Source organism: Natator depressus, chromosome 3, assembly GCF_965152275.1.
Source record: "Natator depressus isolate rNatDep1 chromosome 3, rNatDep2.hap1, whole genome shotgun sequence".
NCBI lineage: Eukaryota > Metazoa > Chordata > Testudines > Cheloniidae > Natator > Natator depressus.
This window is the reverse complement of record NC_134236.1, coordinates 162,346,734-162,369,503: the sequence shown is the minus strand read 5'-3', so window position 1 is coordinate 162,369,503 and position 22,770 is coordinate 162,346,734. Positions and strand designations below refer to the sequence as shown.

The 22,770-nt window shown below is 44.7% G+C and overlaps 2 protein-coding genes across 2 annotated transcripts; one reads left to right on the top strand and one right to left on the bottom strand.

Annotated features, from left to right (window-relative positions):
* Window positions 1-317: 317 nt before the first annotated feature.
* On the bottom strand, window positions 318-731 carry PFN3 (profilin 3). Its single transcript, XM_074947115.1, has one exon. The coding sequence runs from the start codon at window positions 729-731 to the stop codon at window positions 318-320; it is 414 nt and encodes a 137-aa protein (XP_074803216.1).
* A 3,919-nt stretch (window positions 732-4,650) lies between these two features.
* Window positions 4,651-21,731, top strand: MTARC2 (mitochondrial amidoxime reducing component 2). Its single transcript, XM_074947114.1, has 7 exons — window positions 4,651-4,931; window positions 5,917-6,090; window positions 10,850-11,012; window positions 13,253-13,393; window positions 15,464-15,525; window positions 15,603-15,674; window positions 19,373-21,731. Exons 1-7 carry the CDS (start codon window positions 4,651-4,653, stop codon window positions 19,497-19,499), a joined length of 1,020 nt encoding a protein of 339 aa, XP_074803215.1. The 3' UTR covers window positions 19,500-21,731.
* Window positions 21,732-22,770: the final 1,039 nt, after the last annotated feature.

Sequence of the window (22,770 nt, the reverse complement as noted above, 5' to 3'; positions counted from 1 at the left end):
CCCCCTTTTCTCAAAGCTATTGCTAACGGAGAATTGGGAGAGTGGGAAATGGTCAGCATACCACATAAGATGGCTTGGAGACAGACCGGTGGGACTAGGGACAGTAAGGGTAACAATCATGCTCAACAGCCCCTCAAGAGATGGGCAGGCAGGTTGCTAGTATAATAGCAAGTTCCTCCACCCTACTCCATCCCACCTGAAAGAAACGGACAAAGAGACAGTTAAGTGAAATCAGGAATTTGTTTCCTTTCTTTTAAAGCAAGGATAAGGTCATTTTCCATGGGCCCCCCAGGACAGCAGTATCTATGTCCTTTGCTCTAGCTATTCTGGGCTTTCATGCTTGCAATCATCTCATGCACCTTCTTGTTGAGGGCTCCTCCATGGACTCCCTTTTTGCCCATGAGGAAGATCAGGGCTCTGGGGGTCTTGCCAATACAGATGGACTTGCTGTCACCCTCCTTGGTTCTGGTGTCCATCACAGCATCTTTTTCCACAAGCAAGTAGTCACGGATCACACTGCACTTCTTGCCAGCTATGGTAATCCCTGTCTGCAGGAACCCCTTCCTGTCATGGCCTATGATCACCCCCACTTCCTGAGGTGAGATAGCAGCCAGTAGGCCCCCTGGCTTGGAAGCCCATACTGATTTGTTGTCACTGTGCCCCACAATAGCTACATCTTCAATGTTCTTATCCTTTAGAATGGTATTGATGTAGCTTTTCCAGTCACCCATCCTGCTTTGGTTGTCAGAATGCTTCTGAAATGCTCTCAGCCAACTTGTTACCTCTTTGCTTGCCTTCTGGGCTTCAGGACTGGGAGCTTTCAAGCTAATCCTGGAGATTTTGAACTGAGAGTTTGTTTGAGCTGACTCTGATGCATTCAAGCTGAGGAATCAAGAGGGTTCAGCAGACACTGCTCTTCCTTTGCCAATCAAGGGAGATCTATCCCCATCACGAAATGGTCATGTGTATGCTTAAACAGTTGCTAAGAGTTTCTTTGTGATGTCAAAAGCATCTGGCATCACAACCTGTAGGCCATTATGATGTCATATCTCTCTTAAAGTAAAAGTAGCCTTTATTCCCTACATGTCTAGAAATGTACAAGATGTTTGCCCTTCTACTTCCTACTGCCAGGAGGGGTCATTTGTATGAACTTCAGTTTTTTATTGCGGTCTCCAAAGAACATGGAAACTGCTCTATGTTGTGTATCACAGGGCTTGGTGGTGGAAGAGTGAAAAGGAAAATGCAGATAGATGTATAGCCATGACAAAACAAGATGACAATGTAGAAGTCCCAGTACTGAAGGTGAAGGTGTTAAAAACTCCAATTCTTTCAGTGAATATTGGATCAGATTCTGCCCCTACAGAGCCTGTTTTCTTCTGAGGTTGAAAGTGGAGAATTCCTCTAGGAGGCAAAACCATCCTACCACCTGCCATGCCTTTCTTATCCTCTTCCAAAGTCCTAATCCAGTGATACCATCTCTTGCTCTGGAGTGTTGAAGAAGCAAACAGAATGAACAGCCAATGTTTACTTACACTTTGCAGCTGAAGTATTCTCTATTCTCTGCCTCACCCATCAGTTGTGTGGTGTGTGGGCAAACTGATGATGGACCTTGGGCAAAAACTCATCAGTATTAACCTGGCATGGCTGAAGGACGTATTTAAAATAGAAATGGGCCTAAACCAACCCCCCAAAATCTAATAATTTCTGGACTTTGGATCTGGATCTCAACTGGGTAACTGGCCTCTGTGTGTATAAATGGATTGAGCAAAACATCCACATACTTATGAGTTCAGGCTCATCTCTTAATATACAGATGCTATCTCTAGCTAATCTGAACAGATTTCTCCTAGCCTCTGAAACAGTGAAATGAACATCTTATGGTGATTATGTGACCTTCTTCACAGCAAGTGCCCTGTCTGTATCAATCCAGCTTTCTCGGCTCCCTCAGCATGCTACCATCAGTGCCAGCCTGCATGGGGGCACACTCAGCTCTTCTATAGCAGTGCCTCCCTAATCCATACCAGTTCTAACATCCTGTCCATCCACCATGGTACATTTGATCACCCTTGAAAACGACATGTAAAGCATATCAACTTTGTAAAGCTATGGTGGAAGCAAAGATAATTCTCATTTTATTTCTATAAAATACTGTTTCTGATTATTGAGAACATCAGTGGTGGCTATACAATCTTCAGTTCAGGCACCTTTCCTTTTTCTCTCTTATTTTCGGGTGGTACAGGTGTTGAACTCCTCCGTGAGGTGTGGCAGGAAGAATTCCTGGTGGGGAATCTGTTTCAGGCTAGGACTTCCCTAGAGTTTTCTTGGAAATAGAGGCACAAATCCTTCCCCATAACTGACTTGTATACCAATGCTGAAAAGTTTGGAGTTGCAGTCTGACGGTGATCCGTTGCCTTTCCCTCTGGTCCTGCTTTTGGAGACGGGTGTAGTAAGATGAGGCCCTGAGACATAAAACCCTTGGTATCAGAGGCCCGGTATGAGGCCTGAACTGAAGTAATGGTCAAGACGTTGCTAACATAAAGCAAAGCTAGGCTGTGAGCCAGAGGCAGGCCCTGCTCACAGAAGTTGGCAAGAGGAAGGCTGCTAAAAGCACATATACACATGTAAGCACTAATAAGATGAACGTGAGCCAGGACGGCACCAGAACAGCTTGGTACAAACACATCCCACACAGACAACAAGGAACAGGCAGACCCAGCTTAAAGACAGGACAATATGATGGATAGACAATACGATGGATGGACTTATTTGTTCGAACCAACCTGTACCAGGAGAATGGCAACACCCTAATGCATAGAGGGGCTGTATCTGAGTGAGTTCAGTGATGCGTAACCAGGTTTGTACCTGTGTATAAGAATGCATCCCTGAGTGGATGTCTTTGTCTGGCCTAAGGGGCAGTGGCAAATCCTGCCACTGACTGAGCCGCTCCATTGTCAGGGACCACATACGTACTAGCAGAACTGTAGACATCTGATCCGGGGAGCTAGAAACTGTGTTTCATTTGGCAATAAACCTGGCTGGGTGCCTTCGTACCTTATTAGAGTCTGTGGTCATTGGGCAGTTTGCTCGAGATCTGCTGTGCCAGCTATCTGCGCAGAGCTGGGATAGCACACAGGGAGAACACACACACGCAGCCGACTGTTATCAACATTGAACAGAGCACCACACCAGTGATGTCTGACAACAACGGGCATAGGGCCAAGTCATGAGTTACATGGGCTGTGGAGTGCCCCAGAGAAGGACAGGTTTTGCCTTTGGCTTCTATATGTAAGCTCAGTATGATGCTGGTTGGAAATTTTTCATGGCCAATTTTGAAGTGGGAAATTAATGACTCAGGGAAACTTTACAGAGAAATCAACTATCAAGTGGTATTGGTCTCCCAGTGAAGAGCGTTACACAATAGTAAAGGTATTTTACAGTAACTGGTGTGAGCTGACTATGATCAGTCATGTTGCAAATATATAACTATGCCAGAACCTAGAATTGTAGGTTCAAGAATTGTAGCTTTTTTTTCCTGGCCAAGGGGACAAAGTATCAACTGAGAGTGTAATGTTAGATATCCCAGCTGAGACTCAGTGGACAAGGTGGTAACTGGGAGAACCTCTGCATGGCTCAACCAGCAGATTCTGAGGCCTGGTTTGCCCTAACAATTAGGTCCTTGAAAGGCAGTTTATGTTTACCTAATTATGTCAGTGTATACACAACAGCCTTGTCCCCTTGATGTAAGTGCCCTACTACACCCACATAGTAACTCCACCTTCACCAGAGAAGTAGGGCTTATGTCAGTGTTCTTAGGAGGAGGCAGTGTCTATGTACACAGTGTTTTACTACATCCAGAGTTGTCTTGTCTATTTCACAGCTCCATGCTGGAGCTATGAAATTGACAAGAAACCCTGGCTCCCTGCTCCCAACCTGGCTACTGCCTGGCGGCTCCCCACTTAGGGAGCCAAGAAGCCCGGGGAGGCTGCCCTCCGTTCCTAGCCAAAAGCGAGTAGCTGAGACCCTTGGGGGCAAGTGGGCTCCCACGGGGGAGCTGAGCGCTCAGCCCAGCACACTGCCCCTCTTCAGCCACCGCAGTACTTACTTAAGTGCACTTAAGCTTATCGCGGAGACATGCCTCCAGCCTCATCTCCTGGGCTTTCACCGCCCCTGTAGAAATCCACTCACTTCCCTGGAGTGGTTCGCGGCTTTACCCCCTTGTCAACGAGACCCAGACCCAGGTTCTTTCCCCCCAGGATGAGGGGTTCTCCACAGGCCCGTCTCCACGCTGCAATGGGAATTAGGGGGCTCTCCGTCCCGCCATAACCGTCGGGGTAAATGGGGCGGGGGCGATGGTCGCCAGAGGGCGATTTCCAGCTTTCCGACACGGAGACGTGGGCGCTGAGCTAGGAAGGCCGATGCCCGGGCGAGGGGCGAGGGGCGCGGGCGGAGGCTCTGCACGGCGCGAGTGGGTCCGGGGCAGCGGCGGCGGCTTTTCCCGCGCCTGGAGAGCGGGGCCGGCTGGGGTGAGCGGGCGGGAGGCAGGGCCCGGGAGGGCCCGGGGGGCCCCGGCAGGGAGGGGCGGGACGGTGGCAGCCCGGACCCGCCCCGTCCTCATCAGCCGCGGCCTCCGCCCCCCTCGCCTCAGTCGCCATGAGCGGATCCAGCTGGGCCCTGGGGGGCTCTCGCCTCCTCCCGCCGCTGCCCCAGTCCCAGGCCGCCTGGCTCGGCGCCGCCGGCGCGCTGGCCCTGGCCGCCCTGCTGGGGGCCGCGGTGTGGCGCTGGGCCGGGCGGCGGGCGGGCAGCCCCCGGCTGCAGCGGGTGGGGACGGTGTCCGGCCTCTTCGTCTACCCGGTGAAGTCCTGCCGCGGGGTGGCCCTGCGGCGGGCCGAGGTGACGGCGCTGGGGCTGCGCAGCGGGGAGATGCGGGACAGGTACCGGCCGGGGCGCTGCGGGAGCTCCAGGCCCCTTAGAAGCGCCCCACTCAGGCCGTGTCGCCCCTGCCCGCAACCCCGTGGCTGCCCGCTTCGCCTCCGCCGCCCCCTGGAGGCGAAGGGGAAGAGGTTGTTCGGCGTGAGAGGTTGACCCGTGCTTCCAGGGCCCCAGTGAAGCCCCTTGCAGTCAGGGGGAGGCTGTGCCAGGGGGAGGCCTTTTCCCTGGCTAGAAGGGGAGCTCTGCCTAGCTCTGAGGCTTGTCTCTCTCACCAGCGGATGTTGGTCCAATAAAAGAGATTCCCTCACCCACCCGGTCTCTCTGATTCACCCAAGGAGATCTAGACTAAAAGTCAAGATGCGCCTCTCATGTTTAAGGCTACGATTTTGTCGTGGACATTTTTAGTCAAAGTCGGGGACAGGTCAGGGGCAATTTAACAAAAATTCAGGGAAGCTGTGACCTGTCTCTGACTTTGACTGAAAATGTCCATGACAAAATGGGCAGGGAGGAGGGTTGGGCACCCTGCCCTGCTGGGGAGCTCCAGGGGATTCTCCCATAGGCAGCATTAGCTGAGGAGCTGCCGGGGATGCCCCAGCCACACACTGCCCTTGGTGGCTGGGGAGCTCTGGGGGTCCCCAGCACCCATGGACTGGGGAGCTTCGGGGGATCCTCTGCCAACAGTGGCAGCTGAGGAGCTGCTGGGGATCGGAGCTGTCGGGGGATTTCCCCCACCCGCCCCCAGTTGTGCTATAGCTTATTAGTTTTAGTAATAGTCTCTCTTTAATGAGAGACATCACTGCATTGTACAGGGCATAAAGGGGAGGGACATCAGACTTACTAAGGAAAAACCTGAATAGTTATGATAAGAAGAAAATGTCTAAGCTCTGTGCATCAGGAAATCTCTCTCGTTGCACTCCAGTGCCTTGATCACTGATGGTGCTGTGTAAGTAAAATGTTTAATATATTTCATTCCCTTTTAAACTGCAGGTTTTGGCTTCTGATTAATGAGGATGGACATATGGTTACTGCCCGACAGGAGCCTCGGCTGGTCTTGATTTCCGTAAACTGTGAAAATGGCTACTTAACCCTGAATGCTCCAGAAATGAAGGAACTGCGTGTTCTAGTCAAACTCTCCAGGAAGAATCCAGTGCACAATTGCAGGTATTAGAGGAAGATTTTTCTTTTTGAAGTACTAACTTTAATTTAATATGCTTTTCTTTCAGTATTTTACAGAGAAAGTGTAATGTACCTTAATGGGCTTGATGCAGGAATTACTGGGTGAAATTCTATGGTCTGTGTTATGCAAGAGGTCAAGCTATGTTATCATAATGGTTCCTTCTGTCCTTAATTTTTTAATAAGTCCACTTATTATTGAAGTCAAATTTTCGGAGAGGACATCAAGGTTATCAGAGATTATACACTATATCTGCCAAATTACTCATGCCTATTTACTGTCTATTCTGCAGTTAGCTTGGCTGCGTGTTTGCATTTGAAAATCTTGGTCATGTATGTAGCTATTTCTTGATTTCCAATAAGCAAATTCTGTGTGATGTGCAACATCACATAGAATTGGTAAACTGGAATTTATGACATTAGGTATTTTACCTGTACTGAAATCTACCCTGGAAAATGGCCAGTGCCTAGCAGAAAAGGGAAGAACACTTTTCCCCTGTTAAAATGTCAGTTACATTTAAGAATATTGTGGCAGCTCTAAATGTTGGTAACCCACATGAGCGGGGTACTAAGGGCTTCTCCTTTGGATAGCAGAAGACATTAGAGTACCAATTCTTCTAGCTGCTGGAGTTGAGAATAAAGCAGCTTTATAAGGAACTATATTTGCCAACTCTAAGTGTAAATTGTTGCTATGGAAACTACTATTAACTATTTAACTATTAACTGTTGTAGTTCAGTTTTTCTTTTTAATTTACATAAGATGGATATAAATTGACAGTGATGCTGTTTACAATGGAAAGCTTGGGGGGAAAATAGCATTATCTTTTTAAAATCTGTCTAGTGTGTATTCTAAGATCTGATCCACAATATTTCACTTTTCAGAGAAAATGTCATTTAAAAAAAAATGTTTGTAGTCCCTCCTCTGTGCAGTGGTTCAAGCTCCCGCCCTTCTATTTGGTGCTTGCTATCACTGATGTTCGGAGTGACGTATCCTCTTTTTCCTTCCAGGATTAGGTTCTGGGTTCTTTTCTGGTGCCTGGTGCCTCCACCCACTGTGACTCATTGCTCTGCTGTTCTTCGAGAGAATTAAATGGTAGTGGTAGCCGGCAAGAAATATAAAGCCCACTATACAAGGGACAATAAAGCAAACAAACACAACCCCCTGAAAGGATTGACACACCCAAAATAACAGTATAGCAAAGGGGGACTTTATTGGGTACAGGAAAATAGGATCTGGGGAAGGAAGGGTTTAAGGTTATATCATAAGTAAATAAATAAGTAAAAAATAAATCATTCCCTAACTTCCCAACACTCGCAACTCATCCTAACCCCTGGCTCCATCCCTGGCACCTTCTTAGGCAAATTGTACGTTAAGGCTGAGTCCTGAGATGGAGTGTTGCAGTGCTGTGTTGTTGGCCAGCTTAAACAAAAAAGCTCTCTTACTCTATCTTCACCCGGGGGCTGCAGGGGCAGGGTCCTCTACTGCCTTCTACCAGGCTTTCTGATTATGTGAAAAAGTAGCCCAAAAATTGCTAGCCACCACCACTGGGCTCCTTTGGAATCTCCTGTGGGCTGCTTGTGTCCACCCAGTTGGGAACTTTCTGTGCTGGGAGGCAGGGCTGGGGCCCCGTCCTGCAGCCTGAAATAGGGGAAGGGAGGTGGAGCTGCTGGCAGTGGAGGGTGAAGGGCAAAGAGCTAGGGCTGTGAGACAGATGGATCTGCAACTCTCCTCCTCCCCTGGCAGGCAGCCTGCCTTGGGAAAGCCCTGTGACAGTGCCAAGCAGGTTTTCCTTGCGACAGGGCTTGGAGCTGGAGTCTCTAGGGTAGCAGCCAGAGAGGTAAGTTACTGAGTAACCTCCCTCAGGACTGCACTGGGACAAAGGGTGGTCCTAGAGCTTCTTGGGCTGGGGAAGAGGGGCCCCCATAGGTTTGTTTCCTTGCCCTGATGGAGAGAAGAGCTCCCCGTAGGTTCCTGTCCCTCTGTGCAGTCTCTCCATCCGAGACTCCCACCAGGGCTCATGCTATGCTGACTCCCCCTATCCTTAGCCTGCAGCAGTGGTTCTCAACCAAGGGTATGTGTATCTCTGGGGGTACACAGACATTTTCCAGAGGGTATATCAACTCATCTAGATATTTGCCTAGTTTTACAACAGGGTATATAAAAAGCACTAGCAAAGTCAGTACTAAAAATTCATAGAGACAATGACTTGTTTATACTGCTCTGTATACTGTATGCTGAAATGTAAATACAATATTTATATTCCAGTTGATTTATTTTATAATTTATATTGTAAAAATGAGAAAGTAAGCAACTTTTCAGTAATAGTGTACTGTGAAACTTTGGTATTTTGATGTCTGATTTTGTAAGAAAGTAGTTTTTAAGTGAGGTGAAACTTGGGGTCCGCAAGACGAATCAGACTCCTGAAAGTGGTACACTAGTCTGGAAAGTTGAGAGCCACTGGCCTGCAGGGCTGGATTAATCCATCATCAGACCCTACGCAGACATACACTTCTGGGCCCCTGTCTTCTAATTTGAATAAGAATACACTTCAATGATGTTCCCTGCAATATGTACCTCTGCAGTAAATTTGCATCCCAGCTTGTTAACTCCTATTGGAAAAGGAATTAGTTTCTGTACCCGGCCAGTACTCTCCTTTCTTCTTGACTCTATTGGGAAGGCAACGTAAATCTCAACTGTGTGTGAGGACTGTCTCTGTCTACTCATTCACTGGTGCAGATTTGTGCATGAATTGAAAGAACTTCACCCACTCGAGTGAGCAGCATTGCGATCTGGTGCATGGGGTCACAATCACAACACCCCTTCAATATGTCTTGGCTGCCATTCTGTCATGATGGAGTGAATCTGCATTGGGGTGTTTATACAAAAACAACAACCTCCACTCCCCACGCTACATATTTTGGGACCCCCATGTGAACTTACTGCGGCTCCCAGGAAGCGGCCACCAGGTCTCTGCAGCCCCATGGCACATGGGTGGCCAGGGAGGCTCCATGCCCTGCCCTGGCGCCTGCAGGCACCGCCCCCGCAGCTCCCATTGGTTGTGGTTCCCGGCCAATGGGAGCTGTGGAGCCAGCTCTGGGGGCAGGGGCAGTGTGCGGTGCCACCCTGGCTGCCCATGCGCTTAGGGGCCTCAGGGACCTGGTGGTTGCTTCTGGGAACCATGTGGAGCCAGGGCAGGCAGGGAGCCACCGGTGTGCCACCGACCAGACTTTTAGTGGCCCAGTCGGCCATGTTGACCGGAGCCACAAGGGTCCCTTTTTGACTGGGCTTTCCAGTCGAAAACTGGATGTCTGGCAACTCTAACTGCCATAGAGCTATGATTCCCTTTGTGGGCAGTGGGATTCTCACAGGGACTCCAGGGGTAGCTCCCACAGTTAAGTTTTAAAACTGAAACTAAAACAATGTCTCAGGCTGTGCAATGTTGGGGGCTGTGCAGCTCTGGTTGGTCACTTGTTTAGCTCACCCCATACACCAGCCTCACTATTTGCCTCAGCAGGAGTTTCTGATTCCTTCTGTCCCCACCCCTTACTCCACGCAGGCTGAGAAATGGTGTCAGAGGGCTATGGTAGCCATTACAGTTGTTGTCCTGTTGGTAGGGCCCCCTAACTAGATGACCCTTGTTGTCCCTTCTGACCCTATGGTTCTGTGATTCTATCTCATTCCATAACTCAGGGCTTTGCACACATTTATAATAAGGGGTACTTCAGAGAGACAAGTTTCATATATCACCCTATTTTTACCTTCCTGTGTTGGGAAAATGTTGGACTTACACAGCCCTCCCCCAAAATGAGGGGTTATTTTGTTAGGAACCGCAGGATCAAATGACTCTAAATTTGTTTCACGCACTCTACTCTGGCTTCTGAATTGACAAACCCATTCTCAAGCTGATTTGACTGAGTATGTGGATTTAAAAAAAGGATGCTATATCCGCTTTAAACAGAAACCATCTTGCAGCCTTAACTATGGTATCGTCTATCCTTGCCCCTTAATAAAAAATGCTTAAGGAACAGAAAGACTATCTTTGTGGTGATAAAAGTGTCACCTGATGTAATCTTTAGGTGGCATAATCTCTCATTTTTGTCTAAATTCTCATGCCCCTAGAATTTGAGGCAACACTTCCTTAATCACACGGGATGGGATTAACAAATGTTGATCGACAGTGACTAACTGCTCTTGGAAACTGTCATTCGCTTGCTTAAATTGATCAAATCTAAATTGGTGTATCTTTTGGTAAAGGTTTTCTATCTTTTAAAAATGAAAAATTGAGTGGAATTATATTTGGTGTTATTGACACAAGTGTGTGGAATAAATCTCACTTTTTTCTTTTAAATCTAGCATGGCAAATGGATGTTGTGTATTACAGTACATTGTTGTAACAGTTAACTCAGCCTAACTTGTTCAGTCCCTAACAGGTGGGAAATTCGATTACTGTATTTATCAGTACCACTGTTCTGGTTGCCTGTCTGCAAGGAACTGGCGTTGCGTGTACTGGATTTGTTTGGATTTTTTAAACATTTGCACAGAATGTATTAGTGGGTCCAGAATTGAACTTAGAATTAGTCGGAATCCAAAAATTCCATATTTAATCTCTTTGTCGCCACTCAGAGAGCTCATTGACGGCATCTTTTTCTTTGTTTTATAAAAGCAAGATGTTTGATTTTGGATTGTGGAGATGAAAATAAGTCCACTTGAGTTCTCTGCTTTTAAACTATCTCACGCTTCTTTTAGGCTGTTTGGATTGGATATCCAAGGCAGGGACTGTGGAGATGAGGCAGCTCAGTGGTTCACCACCTTCTTGAATACACAGTCATATCGACTGGTGCATTTTGAGCCACACATGGCCCCTAGGAAGTCCAGAGATGTATTCACCACTTTCCGATCCACAGATGAGGTTAGATGAAAGTTTTCCTCGATAATCCTTTTTTGTGTGTGTCTTCCTTCCCACCCAACCCTCCTGTTGTAATACTTGTTCTATGGGGAAGCCTGGTCATACTGAAATACCTACTTCATGCATATGAGCAGTCCCATGGGTTTGCTCGCTTGCTTAAATCGTGTTTTAAATCAATTAAAGTTATTGAACACGAAGAGCTACAGAATCTGAGGCTGCCATTTTGACACGAAGTGACCCAGCACGTGACTAAGGGGAACTCCTGATGCACTTTAATGAATGGGAGATGCTGGGGTTTTTGAAGGCAGTTTATTGGTAAATTCAGTGTGTCCTGAAACTCCCTCTGCTGTCTCTATCCCCAGTTCTGTGCAGCACTGTTCTAATATGAACGGTCTTTACTTCTATTTTGTTTACAGATACTATAGTGGCTGGATTGAGCCCTGTGTTAATCAGAGGGTTAGTGCTTCCACTGAGGAAAGCCCACACAAAAGAGGATTATGGCAGCACAAGCTGCCCACAATCCCCTCTCCCCTGGAGTGGGCCTGCAACCACTGCATTAGAAACCGGGTACAAGGGCAGGGAAGTCGGGTGATGTGCTAAATCAGTGCACTCCTTTGGCAGCCTCTGCTTCCTGGGGTCAGGGATCCAATGGACAGCTGCCCTTCCTCCGTCTCGTTCCCATCCTCCACTGTACCTCCCCTAAGCAAAATCCTCAAGGGAGCTGGGTGTTGAAAACAGTATCTCTCCTTCTCCAGGTAAGAGTTCCCCCTGGAGCATAGTTGGCTCTGGTAGTGCAGGGAGATGCAGATTGAGTACCCTGCCCTGCAGCTGTGAGTGTTGTTTATTGAGCATCAGCATTTTACCTGGTGTTGTTGCTTAAACAGAAAACATGTACAAGAAGTTATATTAAAATCTCTATTCTCTGTGTGCGTCTTCTTGACAAGTAAATGAAGACTAATTAAGACCATTAAGAGGGGTAATGGTTTCAATGAAGCGCTCACTGAAACGGAAGATACTGTAAGGTGCTAATTTGGCAGATGCATGTACACAGGGAGCACAGCGTGGTGCTGTTGATGTTAATATGGAGGATAGAGCAATGTAAACAAATTTCATTGCACATTTTCACTTGTTTGAGAGAGGGGAAGTACAGATTACCTGTCGTTTTACAGATTTTGTACAATGTGCGCAAGGAAAAAAGGATGGTTTGGGAGGGAAGGGAGACTTTCAGTGTGCACTGAAACTCTCCTGAAAACTGCCTTCAAAGTCTTACACTTGTCCCATGTACGGATGTGTGCAGAGGGAGTTTTCTTAAAGTATTATTCAGTGACACTTTTTGCCAAAGTGGCAGCCTCCATGACAAAAAGTCAGTGCCATTAATGATCAATTGCAACTTAATTTTGATAATGTTTGTTGAGTAAATCTCTTTCCCAGAGTTTGTGATAGAGTGGATTCAGTCTATCAGAAAATCTCATTTGATATAGATTGAAATAAGGAAATATTGAAAAACATAGTCAGTTTGCTATTTGTAAGACTGGGGACAGGAAAGGGAATGGTCTTTTTTTCTGACACTCCAGAGAAAGACATCCCTAAACAGAGAACTATAAATATGCAAATAAACTTCATGCTGACCAAGTGGTATGCAAAGAAGGGTTGTGAATTAGGAACTAGGCTCTCTGTGGGCTGAAGGAAACACTTGACTTGCAGAAAAAAAATTGGAAAAATAATAGTTCTGGACTTTGTTTGTAATTAAATAGGGGTCACCTTTTATATGAAAATTCCATTTATAAATCATTTATAAAATAGTAGTAAATGATTAATAGATGTTTTATCAAATGGTTAATTGATTAGAGATTGTTAGAGTCCAACAACTCAATGGGTTGCTTATAACCTTCTGTAATGTCTTCTACTGATATCTGCAACACGGAAAACTCGTGTCTGTAATATTCTTCCATCTATTATTGATCTTTTATAAACAACTTATAAATGGAAGTTTGTATTTGGTCAAACTTTACTATTAATTTACAATGGCTACTATGCTGGGAAGGGACAAATTATTTCACTTCTCAAAATACTGCCCCTGAGTCTTAAGAATGTGACTACAACAACATAAAACTATGTGGCTAATATATGGCCATCAGTTCACAGTTATCTGTTTCTTGGCCATCGAAAGTTCTGCAGACTTTGACTGTTGAGAAGCATTTTCTTGTAGGAGCATTAGGATTTATTTGCCTTCATTTTTGTAGATTGCCTATCCTGACTGCAGCCCGGCCATGATCCTCTCAGAAGCTTCGTTGGAAGATCTAAATACTAGGCTGGAGAAGAAAGTTAAAATACAGAACTTCAGACCAAATATTGTGGTTACGGGTTGCAGTGCTTATGAGGAGGTAAATGATCTGCAGCAGTGATTTTAAAACTTTTTTTCTGAGGACCCAGTTGAAGAAAATTGTTGATGCTTGCCACCCAGTGGTGCTGGGGATGAGGGGTTCGGGGTGTGGGAGGGGCTCAGGGCTGGGGCAGAGGGGTTGGGGTTCAGGAGGAGGTCAGGGCTCTGGGCTGGGGGTGCAGGCTCTGGGCTGGGGCTGGGGATGAGGGGTTTGGGGTGCAGGAAGGGGTTCCAGGTTTGTGGGGGAGCTCAGGGCTGGGGCAGGGGATTGGGGTGCGGACTTACCTCTGGTGGCTCCCAGTCAGCAGCACAGCCAGGATGCAGAGGCAGGCTTCCCGCCTGTCCTGGCACCGCGGACTGCGCTGCGCCCCGGAAGTGGCCAGCAGCAGGTCCGGCTCCTAGGCAGAGGCGCGAAAGCGGCTTCGCGCGACTCTCTCCTGCAGGCACCGTCTCCCCTCCACCCCGCAAGTTCCCATTGGTGGTTCCCAGCCAATGGGAGTGCGGAGCCAGTGCTTGGGGTGGGGGCAGTGTGCGGAGCCCCGTGGCCCCCCTGCCTAGAAGCCGGACCCACTGCTGGCTACTTCCAGGGCACAGCACAGTGTCAAAACAGATAGGCACTAGCCTGCCTTAGCTGGGCAGCACCGCTGACAGGACTTCTAACGTCCCGGTCGGTGGTGCTGACCAGAGCGACCCAGAGCCTACGTGCCGTGACCCAGTAGTGGGTCGCAACCCAAAGTTTGAAAAACCCTGATCTACAGTACTTTAATTGCTATTTGTTCTGAGTCTTGGATGTGTTCTTCAGAACCCTGTTTCCTTGGGATATAGAGTCCAAAGAACATCTAAAGCCTTGGCTGTACTTGGGATTAACTCTGATTTAGCCATCAATAGCCAGTGACTGGTGTAGCTGCAATGGTGTAAACACCAAATACATATAAGGAAAGCAGCTATCTTGGGGTTTGCCCTGCACATCTGGCCACCAGTCACTGACTCCCAGGTACAAATAGAGCCTTAGAAATTATACTATAAATGCTTGCAAAGTTTAAAGGGAGATAATAGGTTTGTGGATATTAATTGATATTTATGCATAGTGAAGCATAAAATGAATGTATTGAAAATGTGAGGCTGGGACTTCATGCTTGCCTTTAGACCTCAAATGGGAAATCTTATGTACAGTATAAGACGTCTAAAGATAGAGGGAAAAAAAAATTTGGGAGTGAGTGTGTGTGATATTTTATCACATTTTGCTTATAAATAAAAGCTCATTCTGATGGTCCAATAGTACCGTAACTGCTGCATATTTATTAGTTCTCTAACTTTCAACATTTAATTAGTGTAGATAAAACTGGGGGTTTACATGGTGGAGTGGTGCAGATTTTACATGTTTGGGTTCACTCTGGAGAGTTCCTCTTTGCTCCTGAGGACCTAAAATTCCCATTGCAGGATTGTGCCTCTGTCTTCCAAGTAGGATTGCATTAGGAATCTTCTGGGCTGATAAGTGAAGACTGACTTTGCTTTGTTTTCATTGATAACGTTTTGTGGAACTGTAGTTAACTTAAAATTTTTTAGATTAAATACAGTGTTAATTATCAATTGTGAAATCGGAACACAAACACTTATGACTAGAAAATACACTCTGCAGAAGGCTTTTTTGGTTCTCCCTTTTTGTATTAACCTGCATTTTATGTTTGGTAAATTACGGGTTTTTAATAAAAACCATGTCTGGTTTAAGACAGGCACATTTTAAATGACCTGGTTGTCATCTTTTAGTGGCGTGTATCTGAAGCAATTTGGTAATGCATGCAGCTGACCCTGTAACTTTTGCAAAACTGATCAGTCTGCTTTGAGTAGATGATTAATATACTGATGTTGACAAATGCAATGATAACATGTTTTATTAAAAATAATAGCATATCTATTCTAGCTCTTATTATGAGGATGCAAGAAAGCATGATGCTGTAAAATGATGCTTCGTCTTATAGTAATGACTGTGCTCAAAGCCAACTTCTGGGAAATATTTAAATGCAAATATTGTGAAAGTATAATATTATATCAATGTTTACATTTGCCTTAGGATTCCTGGAATAAGATACAAATTGGTAATGTGCAGATGAAAGGGACAATGGCTTGCCCCAGGTAAGGGTTTAAGAATATACTTGAAGGACAAATAAATATTGAGTAGCTGCTGTTGCCTAACATTGTCTATATTACAGGTGTATTTTAACAACTGTTGATCCAGAAACTGGGATCATTGACAGAAAGGAGCCACTGGAAACACTGAAAAGGTAGCAAAAATAGTAGTGTCTCATCTTGATTCAGCAGTTATTTTAAAAAGAAGGCATTTGAAACGTGTGTTGCGTGTATTCATACAACCTTTTAAATTGCAAACTTTTGGGTTCAGTCCTTGCCTTTGTAACTGTCTAATTGTAGCTGGTAATCATTTATATCTGTCCTACAAATAGATAAACTATAGTGTGTATGTGTGTGTGTGTGTTAGAGACAAAGAGTATTATTGGTGATGCAAGTAGCATCACCTTTCTTAAGGTCGCCTCACACTTCCCATTTGAAGAACCCTTTTTCAGTTACTTATAACTTTGCCAAACTTTAACTACTTGGGCTGAAGTTTTGCATGGTAGGTGTCTGCCTTAGGCAGGCTTTGTTTTTGTTGTTTGGGAGAGAGTGGGGTTGGATTTTAGCCAGAGATTTAGCCATTTCTGAGAATGAGGCTAGGGAAAAATGTTTTTCCCATATTTAACACCTTCTCCCCCCCCCCCCCCGCCCCCAAACTTTGGTGATCTTTTCTTTGTAAAGCTCTAGTGCCCCCATGCTTTGGATGAGGGTCTTCACATGTGGTAGTGGGGCTTTATTTCAGGAATGTGCCTCTTGCTATCCCTGTGAAAAGCCTCCCATATGAGGCCAAATTATAAGTCTTTGAAAACTTTCAGTTTGTACATGCTCAGTAGAGACTTCATAGAATTTTACCAGATACATTCCCTGAAGATTCTGTCTGCACTAGTCATTCTCCAGCCTGAGGCTGAGCAGGACTTCTCCTGCAACTCAAGCTTTGGGCTGCTGTGGGATGGGCCTAGGTCCAGGTCTGGGCACCTGAACTGAGAGCAGGGAGACTCTCTCTCCTGTGCTCTAAATGAACCCCTGCTGGGCTGGGGCATAGTGGAGGAGGAAACTGCCTGATTCAGATTTGAATGCAGAGTGGACAAGAGCTGGACCTGTGGGCGTTGGGGGTAGAAATTGGGACTGGAGACTGGTGGGGCAGGAAAGGAGGGGGACTGGTAGTTGGCAGGGGAGGGAATTGAGACTGGTTGGGCAAGGAGATGGGGAGGGGAGAAAATGGACGGACTGCAATTGGCTTGCAAGGAGACTGCAGCTGGGAGCCGAGGAAGGAAGACTGGGAGCTAGTAGATGGGAGAGGGAGGAAACTAAGATAGGATGAGGAGTTAGTAGATTCTGGGACTGGCTGGGCAAGAATACTGGGACTGAGAAGTAGTGGGATGGAGGGAGGAAAAAATAATAGTGATCATGTAATTAAAGACTTTCATGATGCATACCCAAATTAAGATAGCACAGGCAACCTTTATTCTGGCATTTTCTGACTACTGAGTGCTTGACTTTATTAAGGTTGCAGTGTGTGTAGTCTATATAATAGATTACAGGAATGTCACAGTGAACCCTAGAATGTCTGTTGAGTCAGTGTGAAGTGATGGAAACAGTTAAAAACATGGCTGAGAGCTCTCTTTGTTTAGAATATCATCAGGTTCAGTCATCACCAGAAGTGCTGGCCAGTTTTTAAGTTCTGAGCCATTTTGACTTTACGAAATACACCCATGTGGTGTACAGCTATAGTTAAGCATCCATCTATGCCATGCCAAGAGTCCCTAGACCATTGTGATACCACAGGTAACGCAACCAGTCATCACCCTTAGTCTACATCTAATTTGCATGCAACAGTTTCATTGGTTCTTTGAGGGAGACTGCACACAGATGGTGACAGGTTTCAGTGGTAGCCATGTTAATCTGTATCAGCAAAAAAAATCGAGGCGTCCTTCTGACACCTTAGAGACTAACACATTATTTGGGTGTAAGCTTTTGTGGGCTAGAACCCACTTCATCAGATGTGTGAAGTAAAAGATACAGGAGCAGGTATAAATACATGAAAGGATATATATCTACCAATGTGATCTATGCCATCATGTGCCAGCAATGCCCTTCTGCCAAGTACATTGGCCAAACATGGCAGTCTCTACGCAAAAGAATATATGGACACAAATCAGACATCAGGAATCATAACATTCAAAAACCAGTAGGAGAACACTTCATCTCTCTTGTCACTCAATAACAGACCTGAAAGTGGCAATTCTTCAACAAAAAAACTTCAAAAACAGACTCCAACGTGAAGCTGCAGAACTGGAATTAATTTACAAACTAGATACCATCAGATTAGGCCTGAATAAAGACTGGGTGTGGTTGGGTCATTACAAAATCTAAACTTAATTTCCCCAATACTAATTTCTCCCTACTGTTACTCACACCTTCTTGTCAACTGTCTGTAATGGACTACTCTCTTACCACTTCAAAATTTATTTCTCCTCCCATGGTATCCTTGTGTTAATTGATTTATCTCGTTAGACTGACCTAACACTTGGTAAAGCATCCCACATCCTTTCATGTATTTATACCTGCTCCTGTATCTTTTACTTCATACATCTGATGAAGTGGGTTCTAGCCCACGAAAGCTTATGCCCAAATAAATTTGTTAATCTGGTGCCACAAGGACTCCTCATTTTTTTTCACAGATGGTGAGTTATTTGGCCCAACTGTCAGACCCATTCAATAGCTTGGGGCTTTCAGCTACTTGTGTGCGTGACAATGATCAGTCAGTCTCTCATGTGAGCTGCTCCATTCCATTAATTATCTTATCTGTCCTACATTGTCACCCGTCTAACTAGCTTGCATCCATTAAAATGACCAAAATGAGAGAGCATACTTCAAGTGTTCTCTAACCTTCGCCCTGTAAAGCCATGTGTCCTTTGACTTGTATACTCCAAGGCCCCAGTCTTGCAATAACTTACCCCAATCATCCTTAACTTTCTCTTGAAATCAATGGGATTACTCACGGTAGTAAAATTAGGCAAGTGCGTCAGGGTCTGCAGTTTTGGACCCTTAATACAGCCAGCATCTTATCAGCTTTCTTGCCTGCCTCTGCACGCTGAACTAAGAATTGAATTGTCAGATCTGTCAGTGCACCCAGATAATCTCCTTCCAGCAGTGTTAACTAGTTTGCTGCTATTTAAACTGTACTGGTACTTAAGCCCCGAAAACTGTTATGCGTGTGTGAGATAATTTACTCACAGCAGTAGCCTCACTAAGTTCAGTTCATTGTGTTTGCCAAAAGAAAATCTATTGACTATTCCATCCTAAATTTTTGATGTGCCATAAAACTTTATTCACATCTTATTGTACTTCAACAAAAATTAACTTTACTCTTCATAATTCCATGGAACCTTGAAACAGACCTATTTATTTATAACCATTTATTTTCTGCCACTGCATTTGTCCAGGGTGCACTACTGTAGGGCAGCCCATATGTGTTGGGCTGCTTGTGTATTTAAATGCTGCATATTTCTTTAAGTGTTTAAGTTTTTGTTCAGTTTTTTTTAAATAGTGGTAGTGGTATGAAGAGAGATGAGTGAAGAGTATCCCAGAACATGATCTACTGCTAATTTACAATGAAGGGATGATATTAAAGTTACTTCAAAAAACCCCATTAACCTCTGTTACCTAGGGCATAATGTCTGTGGATTCTATTTATGTCTTAAACACATACACAGAATTTGGGTACTTATATAAGTTCATTATTCTGTTGTGTTTCCTCCAACTTAAAACAAAGACCACCCCCCTTTTTTCTCTACTTCTTGAAGCTGTGTTTTTCCTTAAGTGATTAATAATGACCATTTTCTCTGTGCAGTTACCGTTTGTGCGATCCTTCTGAGCGACATCTTTACAAATCCCACCCTTGGTTTGGATGGTATTATGGAATTGATAAAATTGGAACGCTTCAGGTTGGAGACCCTGTGTACAAGATAGTCCGTTGACGGAAGATGCATTTTGAGTGGAAAATAATTGTTCATTTATATATGCAAATGTTTTTCTTCTGTGAGCACAGAGCCTGAAATAACTCTTTGATGTTATCTTGTGGTAAAAAAAATTTATCCCCCGTTCTTTGGGACTGTGTAAAAGTACACTGTCCTTGATTGTCCACAGATCCTGTGAGGTGCCAAAGTCTTCTCAGATCAGTCAGTCCACTAATGTGCCTTGAGCCCCTAAATCTAAAACTAAATCTTTAGTTTTCCATTAGAGTGTAAAAGGCAAGCTGTCAAGCACTTAGATCAGATTATAAAGTGATTTTTCAGTCTTACACATGCACACTTGTATTATTGCTATCTGTGGAATGAGGCAAGAGGGTGAAACAAGTTGGATAATGATAGTTGAATGTTCCCTTCAAGGTTTGCATATGTTTTAAATTCCTATTTAAGTTGTAATGTCTTAAGGGAACTACCTTTGGAACGTTTTGATCTCTTGTTACTTTGTTATGGATTGGCAGGCAGAGCAAGAAATTCTGAACCAGCAAAAGAGTGGGTTGTGACAAGGCATGAAGTAGGCTAGACTGTTTTGGAGCTTAGATTCTCTACTTTCTATTGTGAACATTGAAGTGCCGTTCTGTCTGAACATTCTTGAATAACCACCTAGCAAAGTGAAGAAGTAGGCCTGTTATTGACAGTACGGTTAGTTAATTAGTTAACAGTACTGGGGAAGCACTTACCATGCTTGTTGCAAGTAATGCACGCCTGCTTGCCTGCCTACCTATCTCACGTTGGTGTTGCCGAGGATTGACTGATGTTTGTAAAGTGCTATATAAATGCTAAGTATTGTTGTGGCAACATGTATCCTAGTATTAGCTCCTGAAGAAAGGTAACCTTGTCTGTGCACACTGTGGTGAATGGTGGCAGGCAGTGGAAGAACAAGTGTCCCCATGGGCAGAATTTGGTGCTCATGCTCCTGAGCATAAAGAAGTTGAACAAAATTTAAATCCATTAAAATTACAGTAATTAAAAGTGGGCTTTTGGGGGATCTGGGGTAGATAAGGTCAGATGAATATTTTTTAATACAAATGTTTAACTTTTTTAACTGATGGAAATTTAATTATTTGATTGAAGCAGCTAGGGGAATGAGATTATAGAAACATTGTTAATCAGACAATTCAACGACGGTTTTCTACAATTATGTAAAACTGTAAACCGGATTTTAACTCTAGAAATAAATATAAATCAAAATATAAACTACAGAGTCCTAACTACTGTTTAATACGATGTACAATTTGAGGAACTTGTTCTCTTGGCTTTTGCCATTTGATGTTACATCTTACCTAAGTTGGTTTTTAGTTATTTCTCTGCTGCTTCATATACCTTTTGGTTTTGCAAAAGGCCCTTCCCCCTGGTGCCCTATTGTTAAAGCCCTAAAGTTAAAGGCTTTGTGTAAGAAGCAGATGCCAAGTTCAGTATCCAAGTGCCCTTGCATTGCTGTGGAGAAAGGCTTCAGTGCAGAAAAATCTTCAGATTTCTGATGTGGGGAGAGAATCAGCAGCAGCCTGGATCTGTATGGATATTGGCAAAGAATCATCCTTGAACCTGAAGCCGGCATGTTGATGCAGAACAATCCTTCCAGTACAGGACACATCAGAGCTGAGATATCTTCGTGTTTATCTTGTGCTATGTAGCTAAGAACAAAGACTCAGAGTAGACTAGATCCTGGCCCTGCTGTGGTCCATTTACAATAGTCTAGTAGTACAAGGGGACAGAATGCTGGGTTGGTTGAATCTTTGGTTAGGTTGAGCCAGCTCTACGCTCCCTGTTCCCTTGTGATCCTTGGTGTGCATGAGGCATTAAATGTGTGGTTGGAACACTGCATCCGATTAAGTGAGCTGTAGTTCACGAAAGTTTATGCTCAGATAAATTGGTTAGTCTCTAAGGTGCCACGAGTACTCCTTTTCTTTTTGCGAATACAGACTAACACGGCTGCTACTCTGAAACCTGTTGTACCCTTGACATCTTTGGCTATGTCATAAATATAAAGGGAAGGGTAACCACCTTTCTGTATACAGAACTATAAAATCCCTCCTGGCCAGAGGCAAAACCCTTTCACCTGTAAAGGGTTAAGAAGCTAAGATAACCTCGCTGGCACCTGACCAAATTGACCAATGAGGAGATAAGATACTTTCAAAGCTGGGGGAGGGGAAACAAAGGGTCTGTCTGTGTGATGCTTTTGCTGGGAACAGATCAGGAATGTTCTTCATAACTCCTTAAATTAGTAAGTAATCTAGCTAGAAATGCATTAGATTTCCTTTTGTTTAATGGCTGTTAAAATAGCTGTGCTGGAGGGAATGTATATTCCTGTTTTTTTTGTCTTTTTGTAACTGAAGGTTTTGCCTAGAGGGATTCTCTGTTTTGAATCTGATTACCCTGTAAGGTATTTACCATCCTGATTTTACAGAGGTGATTCTTTTACTTTTTCTTTAATTAAAATTCTTCTTTTAAGAACCTGATTGCTTTTTCATTGTTCCTAAGATCCAAGGGTTTGGGTCTGTGTTCACCTATGCAAATTGGTGAGGATTTTTATCAAGCCTTCCCCAGGAAAGGGGGTGTAGGGCTTGAAGGGATATTTTGGGGGGAAGACGTCTCCAAGTGGTCTCTTTCCCTGTTCTTTGTTCACCACGCTTGGTGGTGGCAGCATAGGTTTCAAGGATAAGGCAGAGTTTGTACCTTGGAAGTTTTTAACCTAAGCTGGTAAGAATAAGCTTAGGGGGTCTTTCATGCAGGTCCCCACATCTGTACCCTAGAGTTCAGAGTGGGGAAGGAACCTTGACAGGCTGGTATAACCGTTCCCTGAGGGCTGTTACTAGCCAAGGCAAGTTAGAGCAGCCATTAAGATCCCTCACATGCATAAAGCATGTACTTAACTTTGCAGGACTGGCCCCTGTTTAAATCATTAATTCTATTTCGTCCTATCTGGCAGCAGTTTGCCAAAGAGAACTCTCAAACAGCTTATATAAGTGTGCTATCAGCGTTTACCTCTGAACTTTGTCACAGTAGCTTATTCCTGCTAGAGGGGATGTAATATCTGCTGAAAATTTTAACACTAGCGTTCTCAGGTGACAATGGATATGGTAGCTAATGTGATAACCTTTATTGTACCAACAAATAAATATGAGGTGGTCCGCTTTCTCCCTTCTTCACATTGAAGCAATTCCTGCAGAAAAAATGAAGATGCTAGAAAATGCCCACAGCCTGTCAGGAGTTAATCACTGAT

Excerpts from the sequence above, each read along its gene's own strand:
- PFN3 (XM_074947115.1), bottom strand. The coding sequence starts at position 731 with ATGGGTGACTGGAAAAGCTACATCAATACCATTCTAAAGGATAAGAAC.
- MTARC2 (XM_074947114.1), top strand. The coding sequence starts at position 4,651 with ATGAGCGGATCCAGCTGGGCCCTGGGGGGCTCTCGCCTCCTCCCGCCG. Across the intron at positions 6,091-10,849 it reads AATCCAGTGCACAATTGCAG|GCTGTTTGGATTGGATATCC; the intron begins GTATTAGAGGAA and ends CGCTTCTTTTAG. Across the intron at positions 13,394-15,463 it reads GTTGCAGTGCTTATGAGGAG|GATTCCTGGAATAAGATACA; the intron begins GTAAATGATCTG and ends CATTTGCCTTAG.